This window comes from Cheilinus undulatus, linkage group 19 (genome assembly GCF_018320785.1).
Source record: "Cheilinus undulatus linkage group 19, ASM1832078v1, whole genome shotgun sequence".
In the NCBI taxonomy this organism is placed as follows: domain Eukaryota; kingdom Metazoa; phylum Chordata; class Actinopteri; order Labriformes; family Labridae; genus Cheilinus; species Cheilinus undulatus.
The window spans coordinates 22,877,410-22,903,482 of NC_054883.1; the positions used below are offsets into that span (position 1 = coordinate 22,877,410).

Genomic DNA, 26,073 nt, shown 5'->3' on the forward strand with positions numbered 1-26,073 from the left:
ATCCCTGGAAGCTAATGCCACTACTATCGCCAAGTACTTTATACAACCTAACTTAAGAAAAGAAAAAAAAAAAAAAAAAGAAATCTCACTTTAACTAATTCCATTTATTTCCATTTGTATACCATTCACACAGTAATAGGAGCGATTCAGGGCTGCCTTGAGACACTTCTCCTTTGGAACTTGGGATCAAACCCCAGACGTTCCGGTTCAGAAATGACCACCTCTACCACTGATCCAAAAGCACAGTGTTTAAATCATGGATCTTATTATTATTAAAGCACCACTACAAAAAAACAAAGTCAGTGTGAGGAAATTGGAAGATGATCAAGAAACCTCCCTGTAGGACATCCCTAGCACCTTGTTGATCTAACTTGTCCCTCATTATCCTGATCATCTGGAGCAAGAGAGTGCAAGAAACAGGGCGTTGGGATTGGGGATTTTACCAACACTACTTGAATCAAATCATAACTACTACTAAGGGTGAGAATGTGGATGTGAGAACATGGCAGTATAAATAAAATGAATCTGTAATGCTTCCAACTATGGTAGTCTTTCAGCTCATAAATGTGCCTTTTCTTGTCTTCAGTTTTCCTGTATTGCTTCGTGATGAAAGGACTGTTTTCCTAAATTGTGTCATAACAGAGAGGAGGGAGCGTCTCATTTATCTTTATTAATTAATGACATGATAACCAGCAGCTCTGCTATTCCCTATGAAGCAGCTGCCTCTGACTGATCTAAGTTCATTATCTATAATAGATGAATCTGGCATTCTTTATAAAAACACAACATACCAACTCCACCCACTGGTGTGGCTTCCTGTCAAAAACACAAACATGGACACACAAACCCAAAAACTGTGCCTGTGTTAACGGCTTTTACCAGCACAAATGTCCATGGAAAGTGTGGTACCCATTCTGCAATCACCCTCATTATCATAGATGACAGCCAGTCTGTCTGCTGACGGACAGCAGCTCAGAAAACTGAGCTCTGCTGCTACAGTAAAATCCAAATGGATGAGGCTGGATGCTACAAAATGAAGAACGATGAGGGAATGGAAAATGTGATTGGTTTCCAACCTGTCACTTTATCCTCAATTTATTCATAAACCAATATCAAGAAGATAATGAATCAATTATGTATCCATGAGGGTTGCATAATATTGAGTTTATATCCTGCAAAATACCAAACTTATACCTAAAAATTAAAATCTGGAGATTGAAGTTTTTTATTTATTTTACTGAAACTATGACGGCTGCTAAGATGTTCACATCTGTGATCCTTGACTGCAAAACAGGGCTGGGAGAGAAACTAAGATGCAGTGCATTCAGAAAGTATTCAGACTCCCCTTCAATGTTTTCAATAGTGTAAAATATTTATGCTAAAATGATTTACAATCATTTTTTTCTCTCTCTCTTATCTACACCACCATCAGTGGACAGTCATGTATTTCCAGAGATGTTTCATAAGGTTCAAGTCAGGGCTCTGGGTGGACCACTCAAGAAAATTAAAGAATTGTCCCTGACCCACTCCTGTGTTGTCTTAGCTGTGTGCCTACAGTCACTGTCTTGTTGGAAGGCAAACCTCCAGCCCAGTCTGAGGTCCAGAACAGATTTTTATTGGGGATATCTCCATACCACTTCCCCTCAACCCTGACCAGTCTCCCTGTCCCTGCTGCTGAGAAACACCCCCACAGCATGATGCTGCCACCACCATGCTTCACTGTTGGGATGGTATTGGGCTGCTGATTAGTGATGCCGGGTTTCCTCCAGATATAACATTTTGAATCTTGGTTTCATCAAACCAGAGGATCTTGTTCCTTACAGTCTGAGAGCCACTCGGGTGCTTTTCTGGTGACTCCAGGAGGTCTATCATGTGTTTTGCACTGAGAGGCTTCTGTGTAGCCACTCGGCCATAAAGCCCAGATCAGGAGGGCTGCAGTGATGGTTGTCCTTCTGGAACTGTCCCAGCTCCTCACAGGATTTCTGGAGCTCAGTTACAGTGACAATCAGGTTCTTGGTCACCCCTCTTACTAAGACCCTTCTCCCTGATTGTTTAGTTTGGCTGACAACCAGTTCCTGGAAAAGTCCTGGTGGTGCTAAACTTCTTCCAATGGAGAATTATGGAGGCCACTGTGCTCTTGGACACCAGTGCAGCAGCATTTTTCATAGCCTTCCCAAGATCTGTGCCTGTCAATGATCCTGTCTCTGAGCTCTGCAGGCAGTTCCTCTGACCTCACAGCTTGGTTTATGCTCTGATATGCATTGTCAGCTTTGATGCCTTGTATAGAGTTCTCTGTTCATGAATCTGGTTATATTTATCAAGTTTTAGAGGAAAAAACAGGTTTCAAAAGGTTAAATGTGTCCTCATTCTTCTTTGCATCACAAACCCTTTGCCGGTAGCTCTATGGTGTTATCATATCCACTGTAGTTAGTTTTGAGTGAAATGTCTTTCTAACCAGAGCTATGACTTGGTGAAAGTGTTTACTGTCGCAGACAGTCATTTGTTGTAACAAAAAGAAAGCAAAGATTGTTCCTGTTGGTGTTCAAACCTTACATTGGGATTTAAGTCTGAGGATCAAACAAGAACACAAACATACTGAAAGCTTACGCAGGAGTTTAGGTGGCATGATAAAATATAAAAAAATAAAACTAAAGAAAGGCATTGAGACTGTCAGGGTTTTTGTGGCAGTGGGTTTTTGTAAGTGATTGCAAATGCAGGAGTCTCAGTGGGAGGTCATAAAAAACAGCAAAGCCTTCCCAGTTTTAGCATCTTAATTATGCAAAACATGTAAACAGCACAAGCAGGCAGGAATGAGAGCATTTCTGTACCAGCCTGTGAAAATGGAGATAACCTAAACCAGTAGGCAGCAGGAGAGAGAGATGGAAAGAAAGGAGGAGGTAATAGAGATGAAAAAATATGTCTGACTCAGTGCCATCAAATAACAGCCTGAACCAACGACCACACATTCAGAGACTGAGCTGTGCAGAGTTTCAACCTCTGGTACATTTGTGGCAAATTATAGTGAAAGATTTCAGGAGGCTTTCACCATTTACAATAAAAAATGAAGGCTGTGTTTAATAGGAGGAGAGGGAAAGAGACTGGTACAAAAATTATCCTCCAGAATAGAGCGAGATGGAAAAGTGGTTGGTACAGTATGTTTTTTTCCAACCTGTGACTGAGTGTGGCTGTGGCACAGGCTGACTAATCCCGACTGGAAATGAATTCAGATGTCACCTAGAGCTTAACAAAGAGATGTTACTGTTCATTAGCAGGGAAATGACTTTGTGGAGTCAACAGAAATGGCACCTAATTCTATTTTAAGACACAAAAACCCTGCCACTGTGTTGTTTTCTGTCATTTAAACTCACATTATTTAAACTCTACAGACAGGGGACATCTAAAAAAGACAATAGCTAAAGATGATGTAAAGGGTAGCAGCAAACCGTTGGAGTGATTCCCTGCTCCTCCATCCTCCATCCTCATGATGCACATGAACTGATAGATGCTGCATAAGTTTCTTGTTCCTTGTTAAGTTGCAACAATGGACAACTCGTCTTGTGCAGACCCAGTGAAAAACATGGGTGTCAACCATCTGTCCAAACACTCTTTGAGAAGTCTGTTGTCAAGCAGGCATGGATCAAAGTAAAAACCAAGCCTTGAGGTGAAAGGAGCTGCCTGCAGAGCTCAGAGAAAATTTGCAGCACTTAAAGTTCCCAAGAGCAGAGTGGCCTCCATAATCCTCCAATGGAAGAAGTTTGGCACAACCGGGACTCTTTCAAGACCTGGTGCCCCAGCAAATCTGAGCAAAAGAGGGAGAGGGTCTAAGTAAGAGAGGTGACCATGAATCTGATGGTGTAATGGGGTTTTAGCTCCTTTGCCTCAACACCTCCCCACTGTGTGTGTTCCCCCAACACCCCCCACTGTTCTCTTTCTGTGATGCCTATCCTCTCACAGACATGGGGAAACGATAGGGCTAGGAAGGTGTTGACTTTACCATATGTGTAAATACAAAGCAACAAAAGGTGACTCTGCCCATTTCCTGACAAAGTGTTTAACCTGGGGCCCATGACTGAACCAAAGGGTCCTTTTGTCTTTTAAATTGTGATGTCCAGACCACCTGGAAACAAAACCCTCTGCGGGTGTGGATTCATCCCGGACAGAGGGGTGTCAAGCATACCTTGGGGAGGGGGCGTAGCTTAAGCATAAAATGTTCTAGTCTCTTCTCTCGGGGTCTTCTGTCTCTGTCTCTGCTCTTTTGCCCTCTCTTCCTGTCTCTCTCTGTCTCTCTCTCTTCCTCTCTCTCTCTCTCTCTCTCTCTCTGTCTTTTGCTGCATACTGACTGCTGTATGTGTTGATTGACCTTGCAAGAATTACCTTTTTGTCAGCCGGCAGATTGTCCAATATTTCTTTTGTTCACCAGCAACAGATAAAAATTGCAACAACAATGGTCACTCTGACTGAACTCCAGAGATCCTGTGTGGAGATTGGACAAAGTTTTAGAAGGACAGCCATCACTGCAGCCCTACATTGATCAGGGCTTGAGAGACTCCCAGGCTGTGAGAAACTCCCTCTGGTCTGATGAAACCAAGATTGAACTGTTTGGCTTTAATTTTTGACGATATGTTTGGAGAAAACCGCTCCTCGCCTGCCCAATACCATCCCAGCAGTGATGGTGGTGGCAGCATCATGCTGTGGGGGTGTTTCTCAGCAGCAGGGACAGGGAGACTGGTCAGGGTGGAGGGAAAACTGAATGGAGCAAAACACAGAGATATGCTCTGTCATAAAATCTGTTCTGCAGGAAAATCTGCCATTCCAGGTGTGCATAGCTTGTGTCATATTTAAAAATACTCAAAACTGTAACTGCTGCCAAAGGGGCATCCACGAAGTACAGAGTAAAGGGTCTGAATACTTTTGTCAGAGTGAAATTTCAGTTTTTCCTTTTATTACATGTGCAAACGTTCTATAACTCTGTTTTCACTTTGTCACCCTGGAACTGAGCGTAGATTGAGATTATTATTTTTTTGACTGTAGCATATGGTTGCAACATCAGAAAAAAACAAATTGATTACTATTATTATTATTTCTGATTATTATTACATATTTTTTAACTGTTTGGGTGAGGGTGAACCAGACTCAAAATGTCAGAATGGGGAAAATTTGTCAATGTAAATCTAAGACAATAAGATGTGCATCTACCTATTACTACTAATCAACACAATAAAGTATTAAAAAATTAATTAATTAATGTTTTTTTTATAGACACTGTTAGTCTAGGGCGACAAATCATTAAGGCTTAGATGGAAACACAAAGAAATTTAAGAAATGATGCATCAAATCCCAAGCAGGACAATGATGTAATAATCAATAAAGTGTAAGTGAAGCCCCAGCTCAGATCTAACTCTGCCCACTTCAATATTTCAAAAAATACACAGAAAGTGAGCTGTTTGGTAGAGAGAGGAGGGAGGGGAAAAGGACGTCTTTTTGAGATGGGGTTTTCGAGATGAAGTGGAAGTGACAGTGACTCCCCTTGCCAGAAAGTCACACAAAGTCCCGCAGCACTGCTGCCTCAGAGCGATCCTTTTAGGTGGAGGATTTTTCCCTTCAAGAGTCCCCTGAAGCAGGCTGGAGTGTGCTGGAGTGTGGTGGTGGACTGTAGTGGTCCTGAGCACTACTTGATTGGGCCATTTGCTCCAGCACCGGCAATACTAAAGCCGGAAGCTCTCGGAGCCTTTGAACCTACAGTAGGTTTCTACATCACATAAGCCCCGCCTTTTAAGAAAAGATTTTTCAAAGCAGATGTATGTTTGAGCTAATTAAAAGTCATAAAATGCAGATAACTTGACACGCCAGATGGATTTTTTTTCACACATCCATCTGGGAAAGCTTTAATAGGAAACGTTTGGGAAAAGGCAGAGGCTTTGAAAAAAACTCGGAGTATGATTGGGTGAACGTTCTGTCTGTCACATCTCTACAGGCCAATCAGAGCAACAAAGCACGTGACGTAGCCACTAGCAAGCTGTGCATGCACAGCTACTGAGGAACAACTCGAAACATGGTGACTATAGACATGTAAGTACTCGACTTGTGTCGTTTTTGAAAAGAAAACAACTCACTGCTGTTCTTTGTTCTTCTTTAAACAAAGAAATATCATCAAGTTCAGATAAAACTGGCGCTTTAGCAGCATCCATGCTAATCTCTTCCTCCATAACTGCACCAGATCTTGCTGCTGCTTGTTTACGTCACGACTCTGCTGCGCCCGAAAGTACTGCCCCCTCGAAGCTGATTGGTCCTGTCACTTTCTAACCAGGCCCAAACAGTTCAGATGGGAGCTTTGCAAGATGGATTCGCCAGTGAAAAACAAGGAAACGGGCGTATCCATCTGTAGGGGTGGGTAAAAGTATCGATTAATCGATGCATCGCAATATTTCCTCCCCCAATTCAACATCGTTTCAGCTAATCCTCTGAAACGATTCACCTCCTGGCCAGTGGGGGTCGCTGTGCATGTGATTCACGTTGTATGGATGGAGGCCACACTCAACTAAACAACCACCAACCATAACCATGTTATGTGAGGTTTATCACAATTTCCAAGAGGACAGAAATATTATTTAAGTTTACATGCACTTTTTCAGTGTTTATACAGACCTGTCATATTTTTTTACTTTTGTACTCCATATGCACAAATACATTATTATTGAGCAAACTTTTATTTTCAGATGTTTTATTGCTCAAAAATGTGAGGTGACTTACCAAATATGTTCAAATGGGCATGAAAATAATTATTAAAAAATTGTCAACAGGTTAATTGTGTATTTTTACTTCTTACTGAATCGACATTGAAGCATTTAAATCAATATCGAATCGAATCGATATCGAATCGCAACCTAAAGAATTGAAATCGAATTGAATCGTGAGGTTCTTAACAATACCCAGCCCTATCCATCTGCTTTGCAAGGTTATATTTTTAACAGTTTGGTGCAAATGTCAGGAATAACACCAGCACTGTTGTGTTTCATCAAAGTTCAGTCAGATAACTATGTGTACTTTTGAAAAAAAAAAATGATCAAGTGTTCACTACTTCTTTAATGATGCCTTGGAGTCTAACAGGTTTTCAGTCGTTTTAATAGTTGTGTGTTTATGTGTGACCCACACTGATAGCACCATCAGTAAATGTGTTGTCACTGTGGTCCCTCATTAACTCCAGCATCTGTTGCTGTTCCTAGGGCAACATTAACCGATCCTTAGTCTCTATGGAAACCCCCCCCCCCCATGTACAATTCCCTCCCCTTCCCCTCACCAAAGGCATTTTACATCTTTATCTGCTGCTCTAAAACACAGAAACAAATACCGGACCTTTGAATGTTTATCCAGAATGCGCCACAGTGTGCACCAGTATCGAAAGTAATCTGAACATTATTACAACACTCCTGAATTATCTACTGCTGTGAGTGTATTTTTCTGTCTAATCAGAGCTGTTGTCACACACACCTCCATCAAAGACATTTTTGCTGATTCTGGCTGCTGAGGCATGAAGGGCAAGCTGAGCTACGTGCACGTCTGCCTGTCTAAGAATCCGTCTGAGAGTCGCTGTGAAAGCTTCTCTAGGAGAATTGATGCTGACTCATTTTCTAATGGAAGGCAGGAGAAAATCTTGAGCTCTTGTTTAAAGAACTATTTCACCTGTTTTTGGATGCATTTATGCATCAGGCAGGTATTCCGGTTGGTAGATACGTAGTAGTTATGGCTATAAACAATCATACCACCTTGATTTCATTTTATTCTCTTAAAGTCTCCACTCCTTAAAGCAAAAGCTGGATCTGAAAAACACGCTTTTTTAATACACTCAAACAAAACTGAAACTGTAACCAGTGGACGAAAACAGAGGCCTGGAGTGTATTTTTTTTTTAACAGTTTAAACCACATAAGTGTTTGATGTTTGAACTTGAAACAGAACATTTGTTGTCATCATCCTAATAATGAAGCTAAAGCACCACTGATTCAAAACCTTGACACATTTAGAGAAGAAGTTCCTTATCCAGCAGAGCTGACACTCTGGGAATATGTCTGAGGAGCACGCTGTAGTGAGAACACCTATTTTTCTCTAACATGCTGACAAAGAGAAACTCTAAAGTTACTCTGCCATGTTGGAAATCAGGTCAACCCTGAAAAGTTTTACTAGAGCTTTAAAGAGATTAACTGAATAGTCTATGGTTTTCAGTTAAAGGTCACATATTAGGGAAAATACACTTTTTCAGGCTTTCATAACAAAAATACGTGATCCTGGCCTGTCCATAACCCCCCAAGAATTAAAAAGAAAAATCCATTCCCTCCCCTCTCTCTTTCTTCACCTTTCAAAAAACATGCACTAAAACAAGCCGTTCTTGGATTTTCCCCTCGTGATTGTCGTGATTGGAGTTAGCACCACCCCCAGGTTCGATTGGCCCTCCCTGCCTGGAAGAAAGTTCCACCCTCCTCTCCTGATCCTCCTTTTAGCTGCGGCTCAGTAACGGCTCGTTCTGAGAAGGGCTGAAACAGAGGATTTTTTTTTTGAGTGTTTTTCAGCAACAAACTTATCAGGCCTGTTTTGGGGACCTCTGAGACCAATATAAACCAGGGGTAAAATATGTGAACTTTAAAGTGAACCAACTCAAAAGGCCATGTGGGTAATAGTTTACCTTAATTTGGATTAAAATCCAAAAAGATATTTGTCATAAAGGGTGAGACTTAAAGAGTACTGTACTGTATGTAAGGACTTTTTAGTGGAAGACCTGAATGAAGGATTTCTGCAGTTTCAGCACCACGGACAGAGAATCTCTTTAGCCTTACTGAAAAGAAACTTCCAATTTAAGCTCATAATACTAATGTGATTTTCATATTGATTTTGTATGTGATAGTATGTGGGGATTTTGGGTTGATTAATGCAGGTTTTTCAGGGCCGTTACTGATTTTAAGAAGTTCAAGACACCAATCACTGATATTTGGATCTGATATGCATTTATTATGACATACAAACTCTACTTAATGTTGCAAAAAGAAAAACTGCATAATCTAAGTCTATCTGCATAATAAATGGCACAGAGCAACACAGGAAGTGACACCATATGCTCACCAGTGGCACCCAGGCTTAAGTATTGATTGGCTGGTACTCATGTGACATCCAGCCAATGAGATTGGGTTGCATATGGTTAGACTGTGGAGAGTGAAAATAAAGCCAAAGGGGAAGACACATGTTGCAGTGCAACCAATTTGGTAAGTTTATTGATTATCAGTAAATAAAGTGCAGCTGCTGATGATCGGCTAAATTCCAAACATCAACCTCACTAATCAGCCGAAGTCATCTGGGATATTTCAGCAGTGCTAGTGATAGTTTGACTCAACAAAGGATGGACAAAAAGAGAATCCTTTCTGTTGCACATTTATAGTTTTAAAGGCTTTACTATCTTTGCTGTGAACAAGGTTCCTTCAAAAACAATTCAAGGCTTAACTCCACTGAGCCCTGTCCCAGAGAAAGGCAGGTTAATTTCATAGACTGGAGTAAAAAAAATGCCCATGCAGGCCATGCAGGAGTCGTCTTTGTGTAGCGGCATAAAGTTTGTATTAGATGTTCCAGTAAATCTTTATTGTTAAAAATGGGCCATTGGAGAAAAAGAAAAAAACATTTTTACTGATCCTTGGTGTAATCCTCCTGTTGATACCATCAATAATTTAGGGGTACAGTATCCTGGTGTATTCTGGTGAAAATAAAATAATAATAATAATAATGATAATAATAATAAATGTAAATTGTATTGTGTTGTAATGTTCAGTAACCACCATTTGGAGCTGCTTCACATGCAGGAAACAAACTCACTGAAATGTCCTGCTAATATGTCTGACTTTTTTAAATGTCAGTATCAAGATGTTTAATTAAATCTTAACAGCTAACTGTGCTGGCCTGGAGCCATCTGTCTGGGTTGAGACCTGCTGCTGAGGCTCACTACAATCACTGAAATCATAACAGAGACTGACTCACACTCTTGTCCCACTGTTGGCTTTCAGTTACTTGATTTACTTTATAAAATCATGCCAACGAGGCAAAAGTCTCAGCACCTCCCCGCAAAAGCCGTCAAGAGTCATTATCTCACCCTGTTTCAGGGCTGGAGCCATACTGTACAAATGTCCCTAGTGGGGTTACCATCCAACAGTCTGTGCCCCAATGGAAAGAGCCCAAATAACTGTGAAAAGCACTATGTGGTAAAAATAGACCGCTGATGCAGTATATTCATGACTTCCTGCCTTTTGAGGATTTGTGTTTGTCCTTAAATAGCTTGATGACTCAATTGTAAGCATTTTGTGTGTCTATGCAAGATCACAAGGCCACCACAGCAATGAGTTTGTGACTGTTCTCAGGCTGCGGTCTATGTTTTCATGTTTTTCCCAACTTACAGCCTATTTATTGGTCAGTTTTTATTGTCTTCACAGGACATTCTGTACAAAAAGGTTTGCTAAAAGTGATTTTTCCTTCTCCAACCTGCACTGAAGACAACCAGAGTCTCTTGAATTTGAGATCAAAGGCCACATATTTTACCCTTTTAAGACAAGTTTATATTGGTCTCAGAGGTCAGCAAAACATGCCTGTGAAGTTTGTTTCTGAAAAAAACACTCAGCATTTGATTTTTGCATTTCTGAAAAACCCCTCTGTTTCAGCCCTGCTCAGAACGAGCTGTTTCTGTGTCTGTGGCTTTAAATGTTAATGAGCTGTTTGACTCTGCCCCTTGCAGGGCCCTTTTTTTTTTCAAAGCCTGAAAAAGTGTATTTTGCATAATATGTGACCTTTAAGCTTGTTGTACCTGAACCTGAACAGGTTGTACCTGACTTTAACTTTCTCATCTATCTTTCATTAGCATCTCATTTTAATTGAATTTCTGTATTATTGTACTTCTTATCCCGTGTCCTATGTGTATGTTTGTGCAAAATATTTCAATGTGCTTTTCACAGCGAGGATGACAAAATATTACAGGGCAGGTGCAATATAAACTTTAACCAGTAACTCCTTTATCCCTATCCTTATCTTTACCCACTTGTCTGATTGGTTATTTAAATCTGCAGTTATCATGACATGTGTTTTCAAAGAGATTCTACAGAAGATATACTGTTGCTGGGAAAAGCAAGACCAACTGCACTTGGACTTTTCTGGGCACAGAACCAACACAAGCTGGGTGAAATTAAAAAGCTCTGAAAAGCTAAAAGCCAAAACAGGTTGTGGTTATCATGCCCTCTGATTGATGCCAGTCATTTAATCAATTAAAAGCTCAGTCCATCTTTCTCATGTAATTTCAGCCAACCAAACTGCTCAGCCATGTTCAACGAGACATTCGAGTCCATAAAAATGTCTCTACATTATTAATGTGTACATTTCTGTGTTTAAACATGTGTGGCTGATGTATGCACACTTGTCATGAGTAGTAAGGAGGACACACTGTGTACTCTAGGCTGGCTATTAATAGCCTCAGTGGTAGATGTAAGGTTGACAGTCTTCTTCAGTACAGAATGATGTCCATTATGTAGATTAGGGTCCTTTTAAGAGGGAAACAGTAGATAAAGCCAAGTATGCAGTAGTCGGTGGTTGACAGATCATTACCATGCTGACCTGGAAAGTGTTAAGTTGTACATGGATGCATTCAGAGGAGTCCACTATTCACTTTTTTCAAGCACTTTTCATTTAAAGCTTGTAATTGCTTTCCAAATTTAGTAGACCAATTGACCCTTTGCTAAGTCCCTCCCACGAATGTCTACAGACCAATCCTATATTAGGAACAGTAATGTATGCAAGGAAGGCCTGTCAAGCATTCAACAGAAGCTGGTATGGCAGATTTCATCATTGGATGAATATTTCCAACTAACAGGAGCTGCTACAAAGTTTGGGGCTTCTTTTAATGGACGTTTTGAGCAGAAGAGGAGCAGCTAAAGCCTGTAAGAGCATACCACTCCCACAGTCTGAGATTTTATTCTTCCTTTCATCAAGCCATCAGTCTAAGATAGACTACTGCATTTAAGCGTCATTAGATTCGTAATGCTCATGCATTTCGAGCTAATGAAGTGATCAGCCTGTAAGTAAAGTCTGTTATATTAAAGCACAACAGTCACTAATTGGTTTGGTGATAATTTAAATATTTAAAGGTATGATGACCCCGGGCAGAAATTTTATCATGGCTGTCATCACTACTGCTAACTGTTTCATCTCTATGTACTTAAATAGTCAAAAACACTCCATTCAAAATGACAGGTGCAAAAGCTTGACAGGCATAGCAACAGTAAGCACAGGGGACAGGGCTTGTCTAGTATTGTCCGGCGTCAGCTCTTAGCTGTTAGCTTGGATGTCGCTGTAGGACTGCTGCAGTTTAGTCTGAACTGGACCACTGTTCTTGTAGGCTACTTGATTCGGACTTGTGATTTGAGACTCCTGCACAATGTTCCGATTTAAATTTTTCCATCAAGATTTCCTCAACCAGGCATGTGTCTTTCAAACTCTATAAACTAAACTAAACTAAACTAAAGTGGTAACAGTGCAGACCTCTGCCATTAGCCCTATCTCCCAATAGTACAGAATCCTTTAAAACATTTCTGGATACAGACGGTGATCCGGATCAGTCCCAAAATCTAATCAATTTTTCCTTATGCTATTTCTGACATCTTGTGAAAATTTCATGAAAATCTGTCCATGACTTTTTGAGTTATGTTGCTAACAAACTAGCAAACAAACAAATGAACAAATGAACAAACCCACCTGATCACATAACCTCCTTCGCGGAGGTAATAATGACAAAATCCCTCTCCCAGTCAGGCATTTCAAAAGGCATCCCAGATAGTTGCGGTCAGCCATATACTAGGTTTCAACCTAGTCTTGTTTCATTTCAAAAGAGGGGTTCATAAGTTTGTCCATAACCCTCTTCTCTTACCATTCAACTCACATCTTCTTATTTCCTCATAATCCAACAAATCTCAAACAATATCTCTCTACATTCTACGACTGCAGCTCAATTTTTTTGCAGGAAGTAAACAATATTTCTCCATCCTAGCATCCTTCTTGAACATCCTTCTGTTTTTTTCTGAAAGCCTCCACAGTTTCTTACTTCAAATTTTAAGCAGTTTTTTTTGTGTAACCCCTCTTTCCTACTGTACTCCCCTCACTGTACCCATCCATTCGGTTCTAGCTCATCATTGTGCTCCACATGCCTTCTTGCCTTTTGTGAAAGGCTTAAATACCACTCTGGGTGACAGAGACCAACAAAAGATCTTATTACAGAGGGAAGATGGAGCCAGCTGTGTGCAGCACTCTGTCTTCTTCTTTTGCTCTTAAAGCCATAAATATATACCTAAAACATATTTAAAAATTAACAGTTTTAACATAATATGTGTCAAATCTAATGAAGGACTTCTGTTGTTATTACTTGCATCCCATTTGTTTGCTCTGACACAAAAATGGATTCCTACATTCTTGGTCACATTAGCAGAATGCATACCCATTCACACAGGAAATGCACACTGAATATCACAACAAGATTACAATTCAACCAAAAAGAGCCCAAATCCAGCACCCTTTCAGAGGCAGAAAAACTAACATAAGCCCTTTAGTTCTTGAGGACACGACGGGAGGCACTGATCAAAGCAGCTTAATAGCCAGGTTCAACACTGCTGTTCCTGTGGAGAGCTGAAGGCTGCCTCAGTCCTCATTACAACCTCCAAGAACAGGCAGAGACGGGAAGAGAAGAAGGAAGGACGGGGAAATGAATCCTCTGGAACTCATCCCATAAATCACAGCAGCACACATTAAACACAAAGAAGGGAAACATGACTGCATGCACTAGCACAGATGCCAAAATGCACTTAAATGCACATTTACAGCCACAATAATCTACAAAACAATACGGAACTGACATCCAAACACTCACAGAGACACAAAAACACACATCAGCATATTCTATTTTTAGCCTCCTGTCTGGTGTAGAGATCACAACTTCTCAGATACAGCCACCCTTTTAAGTACAGCTTACTATATCTGATTTTAAAACCAGGTTGCATCAAGAACATCAGGAGTAGCTTATACTATAAGATATGATCTAATTGTAGTGATCGTGCCAACCTGCTCCAATACTCTGTTTAAAAAAAAAAAAACAAAAAAACAAAAAACAAATGCAAAAGGTCATAAAATATTAAGTATGAAATTGACTGAATGGAGTGGCCAACTTCCATTTTTTCTTTAGAATCATCATTATTTGTTCTTTTTCACGGCGCAGGTTAGCACTGTTGCCTCACAGCAAGAAGGTTCCTGGTTCACTTTCTGCTCAGGGCACTCATTTTTTTTTTAAAGATTTATTTTTGGCCTTTATTGGATAGGACAGTGGATAGAGTCAGAAACAGGGAAGAGAGGCCGGATTCGAACCCGGGTCGCCTGCATATATAGCATGCGCCTTAACCACTTGACTACCGACGCGCCCCAGCTCAGGGCATTTCTGTGCGGAGTCTACATGTTCTCCCCGTGCAGGTGTTGGTTCTCTCCAGCTTCCTCCCACCACCAAAGACATGCTCGTTAGGTTGATTGTTCACTCTAAATTGGCAGTAGGTGTGAATGTGAGCATGCCTGGCTGTCTGTCTGTATGACAGCAGCGATGAAAATGTGTGATTAATTTTTATTTCTAAATTCTTAAAAAAAAAAAAAAAAAAAGCAATGTTGTGCGCATTATGTTTTGTTGGTGACTTTTTGTGTATGCAGTCTATCCTACTGTTAAACAGAGTTCACAATCGGTAACATGGGCCAAAGTTTTTTATAATCTGTAGCAAGCTGTCAAGGATCAATCAAATTAATAAAAAAAATTATATGGCAATATATTGTCACATGCATCTTGGTGATTCTTGTTTCGATACAGATGTTACAGAAATGATAAGACCATAAACACTGGGACAGCAGTTCTAACATCCCAAACACTACACGAGTTAGAGATACTCACACCAATGAGCCATGCAAGTTGTGCAGTAAACAAGGTAAAACACTGTAACAACACCAGTCTTCATCAACACATGACACCAGACTAATAAGCAGTTGGCAACAACAGCTAGGCTCACTGGTCAAAATTTCCCCAATTTCTAAACAGGTTAGAACATAAGAAGCAGTTTATACTTCATTTGTAAAGACTCAAGCTGAACAGCAGCTGGACAACAACCAAATTCAGTGTAGGACATGTTTATAACGGCATGTTTATTATCCCTAATCACCTTGTACCGTGATACATATCGTATTGTGAGGCTCTGGTAAATATCCAGCCCTAGGGCCTAACACATCCTCTGAGATAACCAGCGCCAACCAACCAGGAACATCCCTGCTGTTATGCATATCACAGGTTTTCACCTCATGAAGCCAACAAAGCAAGGCTTTCAACCACTCTGCAATCATCACAAAGTGTCGTCTCAATTATGATGCATGAAGAAACCGAATAGAGCATGGTAAAGAAGAGGAATTAAATATGGACTCACCTGTGGTTGAGAAGCAGCCCAGTCAGGAATCATCATAGAGCATGGAAAATAAAAAAGACAGAAATAGGAGTTAGCAAATGGCACTTGTGTTTGGTTGAAGTGTTAGAGGCAAAAGAGGAAATATTGTTAAATAAGAACTGGGGAGAGGGGGGCGGGTCAAGATGAAATCTACTTCTTTTATACAAACATTTATCAGAATTTGTGACAACAGAGGGAGCTGATAAGAAAAGAAAGTTAATTGTAAACTGCAGAAAAGACATGGTAACACGTCATCTCTTGATGCTTTAGAAACAGAGAATAATTAAGAGAGTTAGCACAAACATTTGGACAGAAAAGAGAAAGTGAGAGTTGTTTTTGTTTCGATGAAGATGCCTAGTGTTGTCTCTAAAGAGAAAGATTGTGATTGGTTAGTGGAAGCACACCCATCAACAGCAACCCTGTTAATCATGAGAACATCTGAGCAAGACATCACTGGGAATGAAGACAGGAAGAGATTAGACTCTAGCCAATAGACAGCCTTGATTGGCCAACATTTGAGCCCATGCGTTAGTCACTCCAAAGTGGATCAGCCAGAAAGCCCAAACCAGGTATTTCAGGAGTTTTTCCATGCAGGGGAGAATATAAATGGGTCTATCTATCCATCGTCTATGGTTTTATCTCTAAATCTAACTTCTACTACAACCAACCTTCCATGAACGGGTCAACTGGAGGGACCACGGCTGGTTCTTCTGCAGAATCAGCAAAACTTGGGAAGAAGGGTTTAGCTGCAGGGTTGAGGCCCGAGGCTGAAAATTCCAAAGGATTTGCTGCTGGAGAGGAAGAGGGGCTGATGACTGGGGATGCTTGTGGAGAAAACTTCTGAGCTCCTGGCGAGGTGGGACTCTTTGCAGAGGAGGACGACGAAGAATGAGACTTCTTGGACTGTTTCTGGGCGTCTTTCTGCTCTTTGGGTTGGAAATCTTGAGCTGTGGTTTTGGGAGAGCGAAGAGGGGCCGGGCTCGGAGTGTCAAAGGAGAGGCCCAAGCTGACAGGATCGCCTGAAGTGTTGGCCTCGCTGAAGTCAAAGAGCTCGCTGTCCCTTGTGATGTTGGAGTTGTTCAGGAGCCATGAAGCGTCTGAAGGTGAGAGAGGAGGGGCTGAGGCTAACACTTCACCTCTGGGTGAAAAGCCAGGACTTGGCTGAGATGCTGGACTGAAAGCTGAGGTGTCTCCTTCTGGTACACCCTGAACACCAGACTCCTGGAAAGAGCTGGTGTTGTCAAACATCCCACTGTCGACCATGTCACTAGCCCTTGTTTCGTTCCCTGGAGAGAAGGCTGGCAAAACCACCTGGCTGCTGTTACCCAAGCTGGCATTTTCAGTATCCATGAGGAGGCTGAATTCATCATCAGGGTGGAGGGCCATGGGGAAGGAGCCGAGTGGTGCTCCGTCGGTTACAGCAGATGGCATCGTGAAGGGAGCAGCTGTGGCTTTCAGCTCGCTGTTCAGGACCAATGGGCTGATGCTAGCAGCTGTTGAAGAGAAGAGGTCCTCAGATAGGGGCTTGGGTACTAGGCCTTCTTCTGGGAAGACTTCTGTCTTCCAAGAGCTGTTATCCATGTCTGCGAATGATGACTCCAGCTGAGGAGAACTTCCTAAATCCATCACATCATCCTCTGTGATTTGAGAGGCTGCTGCTGATGCAGGAACAAATGGTTCTGCCATCACTCCCCACTCCTGCGGAATCTTCTTCCTGCTCTTACCCTTCTTCCCCCTCCCTCCACTCTTCCCAAGTTGCTCCTCCCATCCACCGTCTCCTCTATCCCGCCTCGGGCCTATCCTGTTGTAAAACTCCTCTGTGTTTTCCCCAGCTGCTTGCGCCTCAGGGTGTCCCTTGCTCTCTAGGTGTTCGTAAGACCCCTCATCTTTCTGTCGCCTTTTCTTTTTCTTCTTCTGTTTTCTATCCGATCCTTCTCCCTCCCTTTCATCACCTCCAGCATAGGCTGTGCTCTCTCGGGTAGGCCAGCTGTCAGGCAGGTCATCAGGGCTGACTACAAGATGGCCGGCGTGTCGACTGATCACCGTGGAGACGCTTGGGGTGAAAGGGAGGTCTGTCTGTAGGCAGCCAGCCTGGTCTTGCCAGCAGTCGCCTAATGCACCTTGTTGTGGGTAAAGAGGGGAAAGTCAGAGTAGGGGATGGGTGAATTTGTGCACATTTGGCCCTTGGACAGGAGAAAAGTTTCAGTCTAAAGAATACAGAACAAAAACATCATAACACTGACTGTATGAAAGTATTTATACCAGATATTTGGATCAAGTAAAATCATCAAAAAGGATTGGAGACAGCAGAGAAGAATTTTGAGAAATTCAGTCTAGAAAAATTGGGATGCATGCCACATGCTGAGCCTTTATCACAACACTTATGCACATAGAGTTTGAGATTATATTTTCTTCTTCATTTGAGTGCCATCTTTTAGTTGTTCTTCTGCAGCAAATCCTTAGCAACCAAGTTCTCCTTTGAATCACCTTGTGTTAGACCTTAAGACACCAGAGTACAGAACTACAGCTTCCCGTGTGGTAACCCAGCTCCTCTACATTCTTTGAATCTGGGAATTTTGGAAGTGATTTCTGAGGTTTTTTTGTTTGTTTGTTTGTTTGTTTTTTGCATTGGAAAAGAAATAGAAAAATAAATAGCATTTGCTGATTGAACTTTTTTTTTAAAGCAAAATGTTTGGCCCAAAAATTTACAGAAAGAAACAAATTAGAAAGTTTTACTTTAAAGGTCCTACACTTATGTGAACCTAAAACTAGAATTTGAGATTACAAAGTTGAAAACAAACAATGACATGCAAGAAAATCAGACCAGATAAAGTTGTTTTCCTTCACAAGTCCTGCATTTGAGTGCCTGTTTAAATGATACTTCTTACTGGGACTGATCAGTAAGAAGATATTTGTGATTTAGCCCAGACTCATGACATTTTATTATCATCTGGACTAAGAAGATACATTTCTGTAAAGTGGGGTTATCCAACCGCTGTTTTCAGTTTCAGTGGTTTCTTATAAATATGCAGCTTGATAATCTCAAAAAGTTTTTTTTTTCACAAAAATTTACAGATACTCTTCATTTTCTCACTATTTAGGGTAGCCCTTGTATGCTGTCACACACTTTGTTTCTAATTATGATTTCAAATGAATATATGAGCTTCTAAATTTGACAACATGAAAGCAGACAGAGATCTTTGGCACCCCCCGTGCCTGAACCCCAGGCTGAGAATCACTGTCCTAAAGCCAGGTGTACACCGTGAGCACTTCATCTGATTCGGTCACAAATTTTGAGTTGTACGACTCGCTTGGAAGTTGTGTTGACTTGTAGTCAGATTGCATTTGTCATGCAGTGTACAGGGGGATATGACGGCTGACTATGACCCCACTTCGGTCCAACCAGCTACTCCCAACAGGTCAGATGGATTTCTGATATGTTTCACATTTTGGCCATACCACTCCAGAAACTCCAACAGTGAGAGCAAAAACAGCAGATTTTCTACCCCCCCCCATAATAAAGGAAATAAAGGAGTAGGAATTAAGCCTACCCATGAACACAGATGGAGCTGCGTCTCTGTGTGTTGGATAGCGCACATGCCTGGCTTAAAGACCTCTTTCTCTGATGGCATCCTGTACAAGTATTACCCAGGCTTGTCTCCTCATTGGTTATTGCATCGAATTAAGCATCGACTTACTTTCATTCAAAGAAACAAAAATAAAACGCTTAAAAACACTACCACTGTACAACAGTAGGAAGCTTTTCTTGCTCTCCAGGAAGAGGTTCTATGACTGTAGGATGTCAGCAAGCTATGAATGTGATTCAACATGGGGCCACACATTTTGGAGTGTTTTTACCCATCTGGCAAGATGGCGTGGAGCCGTAGCATGTGCCATGCCACGCTGGCATGCAAGTATATGTATGAGTGAGTCCTGGGTGCTTGGTTGACAAATTAGCCCAGCATCATTGACACACAAGTAGTGCTGCTGCCAGATACAGTCCCAGATTCATGAAGCATTTATTATAATTTTTGCTCATTACAGAGCACTGTCTTCTTGACGGTAATTAAAAAAATGCCGTGTCTATTTTCAAATAAAAGGTATGGCTGTATTTCCACCCATTCCTAGCTGTAAACTGATGCATTGTAGCTTGAAATGAATCACCCTTTGTTTACTGGTTTAGATAAAGATGTATTGGTAGATGTTGCAAACATACACATGCATTTACTTTTTTCCACTTGGATCAATTGTCATTGTTTCTGCATGTATGCTCTTAATTCATATATAAACACAGTTTTGTGTATATATAATTTTCAGGATGTCAAAAGTGCATTTTGCTATATTCAAACAAGTTGTCAGAGTTTGCTGCATCTTCCGGCGCTGCATATGATCTAGTTTTGCTATGTTTTGTAATTGTACAAAAGTTAAAAAAGAAAAAGATTTAAAGGTGTGGTGCTTTTGGATTGCTGACTCACTGCAGCCTTGCAGCTTAGCACAAAGTTGCCCTCTTAACCAAAGACTATCTGAGCCCTATAGAAGAGAGAAAGAATAAGGATTGTTAGTTTGCATTGTCTGCAGACTTAAATAAGGGCGTTGAGTGCATATACAGTGTTACACATGAGCACACAAAAACAAAAGACTGCCTAATGGATTCATGGAAAGGAGGTCAATTACAGGCAAGCATGCTGTAACTAAAACAGCTCGATCCGGGGACATTTTATAAGAAAGCTCAGGTAGAAGGGAAGTAATGGGAGTAGAGATGTATATACCCACTGAGACAAGGTTGTTCTACTTTGGCCTAGTTTGTTTCTTGCTTTTAGGTATACACACTCACACACATTTATGGAAGAGGAGCTAAAGTGGAGCAGCTGTCTGGATCTATACAGTACATCTACTCTCTGGAGTGCTGTACTTCATGTTAATAAACCTGTGACAGATCTATAGTTCGCTCTATATGTGCAGGAATTAGGGAAGACAGAGAAAGTCATCAACTTAAGGGATAAGAATAACTTAAATTAAAGGTCCTGAAACCTCCTTAGGCAAAAGTCACAGCACAGAGTAGTCATGTAGTTTTACAGGTGCACTTATGTAATCCAAAAAGGTACCATATTTTCAAATAGATACCTTATGTATGGATTTGTACTTTTCTACAATGTCAATACCTTCATTCTATGATAAGCAGATGTTGGGGATACTATGGTTCTTGAATGGAATGTTATATTCTGCAGAGCACAAGATTACGTAAACTGCACTTTTAGCCAAACGAGAATGCTCAGAATTCAAAGCCTCTGAAGCTTGAAGCAAGCATTGAGTAATGACTCAACTCAGAAGAACGGGGTCATGAAAGATCTTACTACATCCCATTCCATCCTGTCTTTTTCCCCAATGTCCTCTGTGAAAACAAGAAAACTGTCCATTCCAAGGAAGCTTTTTTAGCTGGCTTGATTTTTTCTGATTCAGGTGATGAAACTGCACATCACCGCATCGTTTCCTTGGGTCATTTTTAAATCACGCTGGAGTATTCTACAGCAGGCCTAAGACGAACCACAGACTGTCTGTACGCTCATAGTGAATGGAAGCTAATGCCATGCATAGCATAGTAGTCCCACTCTGCATTCAAGACACTAGTTATTTAGCTAACCCACCGACAAAATTAATGCTAAATTAATATTAAGCAATTTTTGGGCAGGTCTGTAAAGCTCCATCAGTCTGCAGATAAAAAGTAACTTTGACAAAAGTATTTGGCCACCTGACCATTACGACTACAGGGACTGTTATGACATTGTATTAAAATGCATGCACTATTATATGGAGTTGGTCCGACTTTTGCAGCTATCACAGTCTTCTTGGAAGACTTTCCACAAGATTGAGTGTTTCTGTAGGAATTCGTGCTGTAGGGCATTTATGAGGTCAGGTACTGGTTCACAATCACTGTTCCAGTTCATCCCAAAGGTGCTCGATTTGTGGATGAGTTTCTGTTGTCCCTAAATGCTTCAACTTTCTAATAATATTACTGACAGTTGACTGTGGAATATTCAATAGGGAATACATTTCCCAAACTGTCTTATTGCAAAGGTGGCATCCATCACAGCACCATGCTTGAAGTCACTGAGCTCTTCAAAACAACCCAATTAGGATCATAAATGTTTGCAATGGCTAGGTGCTTGACTTTATACACCTGTGGTAATGGGTCTTATTGAAACATCTGAAGTTAACCATTAAAAGGTGTGGTAAAATACTTTTGTCTATACAGTGTATGTGTTTTTGAAAAACAAACACTTTGTTAATGTGCCACGAAAGGACTGTTAATGTTAGCCAACATTACTCCAATAAGACATTGTTAATATTTAAAAGATTTATCTTCATACACCCTACTTTATGTTTGTCTTCATTCTTTCTCTGAGGCAAAGTTTATAAAAGAACCAAACCAACTAAATATAAATTAAATATATAGGGTATTTTCCATTGTTTCAAATGGGAACCAGTCCATCAACAAGAGACTAGTAGTTTTAGGTAAACCTGGTTTATTTTTCTCCACTTCTCCCTACATGTTTTCAAAGATCAGCCCTCCACATCTCATGACAGGCAAAAGGGGGTTATGTGGTTGCCGCATTGTTGAGTCATCATGTGTTTCTTAGTACTTTATACACATACCAGAGATGTTCTTCACACACACTGAGACACCCACAGGATCACAGTCTTATAATGAGTTCAAGGGTTGCAGTGAGGGGCTTATGAGCAAAAGTAGTCTCTATTTATTAATAACCATCACCTAATGTTTGAATTATCTCCATCTACTAGAGAGGGCCGAGCTGTGGCTCTGCTACTTGCATTGAAATGTAACTCATGCAATCCTCTACCTGGTGTCAGAGCAGGTTACAGTGTTATTAATTCCCTCGAGGATCTCTGTTGATCCACCTGAGGCTTTAACACTGGCTTTGTGCCAGAATGGATCGACTCTTTTTGTCTTGAGCCCAGCATGGCAGCAATTTCCATCCACATTAAAATATCTCTACCTGCTCAAAGGTGTAGTTCAATTCATGGCAAACTTGTTTAAAATCCAAGGTGTTTTTAAAAAGCTGGCTGTGGCTCTGATCGTGGTCAAAGAAGCAGTTGTATATACTGTAACTCCATACATGTGTTGCTTATTGTAGCTCCATTAAAGATTGGTTAATTCTTTAACAAACACATTACTTAAGGCATATTAGGTACGATTTAAGTCTTCTGTTGCTGGCCAGTGAAAGCTAATCACTTGCTAACTTTCTGGCTTTGCAAAAAATCACAAATATTCTGGGACAAAATTATTCAGACAGAATTTATGCTCTAAGGTTCCCGAGGACCTACAGGATTGTGCATCTGGACTATATTTCCCATCAGCATGATCAAAAAGGAGAAACTTGTTGAAAAGTGACCCTCCCACAATCCTGATACAATGATTGGGTATAGCAGAGAAAGTAAATTATTTGTTTAAAGAATCCTCAAATTTCCTTTGGAGTCAAAAAGTTTCTATCTAATCTTATCTAAGAAATAATGTAAGGTCCCATGATCAATGCTGGAGAAAACTGACATTAAAAAAAAGGATAGGTCCTAGTCTACTGCTTTTCCTGGAAAAAGGGAAAAGTCCCTTGTTGTTATTTGGCTAAATGCCTTTTATTATGAAAAAGCAATATCAGGAAAATCATATTTTTTCAGCAGCAGTTTAGCTTCACAGGAGAGAAACTAAAAAGAAAACTGCAGTCTTGTTGAAGGGGTAGAAAGAGGGGCATTAGCACTTATTTAAGCATTTAAATGTGCTAATGCCCCTTTTAATTTGGTCTACTGGGATGTAATACTGTTAGAGTGTAAAACACAGTAATCAAATTTCAGGCTGCATTGCCCAGCTGTAATACATACACACAAACAATCAGACTCACTACACAGCCCTGTTCCACCCTTCAACGTTGACTGAACAGTGAAATGACTTCACCACACTATTATGCCACTGTGACATTTACATTGTTGGTGGATCCAAACAACCATGACTGTCTTGAGTGTGATGAAAACAATGCAATGCAAACTTGATCTCTCTACTTTTACCTTCTTTCATTTTCTAAAAGCCTAACTAGGGACAGGAGATGGAAACTAGCAAAAGCTATAATCTCTATATGTGAAACATCAGTTACTTTGAGCTTGTTTGTAACAGAGTGAAGTTGCACTACATAGTTTGCATTGCCCCTATCAAATAAACTTAATAAATAAATAAAATATTTTGCACCTTTGTTCATACTTTTGTGATGTTTGTATTTTATTTTTATTTTGCTACTATATTTTTCTATAATAATCTCTGTAAATTTCCTTCCTCTGAATATTTTTAGTCTTCTATGTTAATATTATACTGATGCATGGTAAGCTTAAAGTCATGTTACCGTTTACAATTATGTGGCTCCTTGTTAAACAGCATCGTATTCACATTGAGCGCAATAGCCATTGTGAAATGTATCCCCCCGCTCTCATCTACTAAAGACACAGGGAGCTCTGCCACCTGCTGTGGAGCAGTGCACCATGGGGGTGCTCAGCTGCTGTGCAGCTTTATGCATCATTCCACAGGCCACATGTAACGCTAGCATGCGCCTATTAGCTGACACAAGCCACAGCATGGTGACAACTACAGCCCCACACTTTCAAGCATCAGAAGAACATTGAACTTGAGAGAGGCCCTATGGTGGGGGTGGGGGCCGGGCAACAGAGAGTGGACACAGACACATCCAGCATCTCTTTGAATACACACAGAAACACCCGTGCAATCACACATACAGAACTATAGTGTATGACTAGAAGCCATGGCATGATGGCCCACCCTATATATGTCAGCATGAGATGTGCACTGACCTTGAGTGGGATGACTAAATCACACCAGAGCTGCTGTGTGTTTGTGAAGGAAGCTATAAAAAGAAGAGGTGTACAGCTGCTCTGAATACTGCCCCCCTGTGTGGAAAACTACAGGCAGTGCAACAAAGGCCAGTCACAAATATCTTTATATTACATTAATATAATCGTAAATTTGATTTACTTATCCCGTTAGACGAACACCCAGTGGATAAAACCTATTACATGACAATGCTATAAAAGTCAAGCCAAGCCAAGAGTAGCATACCCACCCCCCAAGGAGAGCTGCTAAACAACTAGGGTATAAATTTAGACATTTTAACTTTTAAATTCTACAAATTTGTGTTAGAAATTTGCATAGTGACTACTTCAGTATCTCAGACTTTTGCAAGTGCGTCTCCTTGTAAAAACATCCCTACAACAGAGAAGCAACAGAGGCCATTACTTGTTTTATATCTGTGTGTGTGTGCTGCATAGACTGCATGATGTTGTGGCTGATGGTGACAGCACAAATGAGTGAGTAGGCATTTCTTATCAGCCCCGCCTGTGTTGATTAACTGGTATTCCAAATGCTTTTTTTTTATCTCAGGGTAGATGCACACCAGATGAGACCCTGGGGTTTAGTTACCCTTTAAGAATGATGACATTAAATGTGGATGGAGACTTAAGTTGAGGCTTAATTCTGTAGTTTGGTTTAACATTTTAGTATACAAGACCTTTAAAATAAATGTATTTAGGTTCAGATAGACCAGCTGAAGGATTCTGCGTAAAAAAGTAAATCTATGTCTTCATCTTTGCCAAGCTGCCCCAGAGAAATGCACAGGGGTACCATTTGTTCTGCTTCATTTACTGACTCGCCTTGGGCGTTTCACAGGTGTAAATAGGAATATAAATTCTGATTGTCAAGCACAGCCTTGGCAAAAAAGAACAAGTGAGCACTTCCACTGTTGCCTTGTAATAAACCGAACATAAGAGTGAATCTGTCTTACCTGCTGACAGGTCCAGAGGGCTGCGAGGAGCCTGAGGTTCAGGCATCATGGGGCTGTGCTCTTTAGGGACATCTGATCCCACTGTGGGTGTGGGGTGCTGGGGTTCAGCTTTGCTTGCTGACAGAGGGGCAGTCCCCACCTCGATGTTGACCCCCATCCCAGTGGATTGAGAAAAACCTGAGGATAAAATGTTAACATGAATAAAGGGTCAGAAAGGGTGCTCATGGGAAACTCATTATTCCTGGTGGCCAGGAATATCCACCAGGAAATGATCAGACATTAACAGTCATGAAAATGCTCACATTCCTCTAATAAGCTGATGTGGAGTATTAAGCCCAGTTTAGACCAAAGATCTGTGAAGAAACAAAGTAAAACTCAGCCTAGGACGGGCTGCTCTGCATTAGTCTGAAAGCCTGTCTCATATATCTCTATATCAAAGCAAAAACCAAGCCAGCATTGTTGCAAGGCACAGATTTTGGGGAAGGCTGCACTGACGGTTACCAAGAGTAGAGTGCGAAAGATCCTGTGTGGAGATCGGACAAAGTTCCAGAAGGACAGCCATCACTGCGGGTCTCCACCAATATTGGCTTAGGACAGGGTGTCTAAATGGAAGATTACATGAAAGCCCGCTTGGAGTTTGCAAAAAAATCCATGTGAAAGCCAAGTGGGCTATTATGTGTATAGCACCGAG

General features: G+C 40.9%; 1 protein-coding gene across 1 annotated transcript in view; it reads right to left on the bottom strand.

Annotated features, from left to right (window-relative positions):
• The window catches only part of LOC121527359 (microtubule-associated protein 4), a 125,164-nt gene that overhangs the window by 49,648 nt on the left and 49,443 nt on the right, over positions 1 to 26,073 (bottom strand). The window contains exons 5-6 of the mRNA XM_041814295.1: positions 25,383 to 25,559; positions 16,197 to 17,648 (exon numbers count right to left, since the gene is read on the bottom strand). Of these exons, the coding sequence (XP_041670229.1) occupies positions 16,197 to 17,648; positions 25,383 to 25,559 (1,629 nt within the window). The remainder of the gene's footprint in view (positions 1 to 16,196; positions 17,649 to 25,382; positions 25,560 to 26,073) is intronic.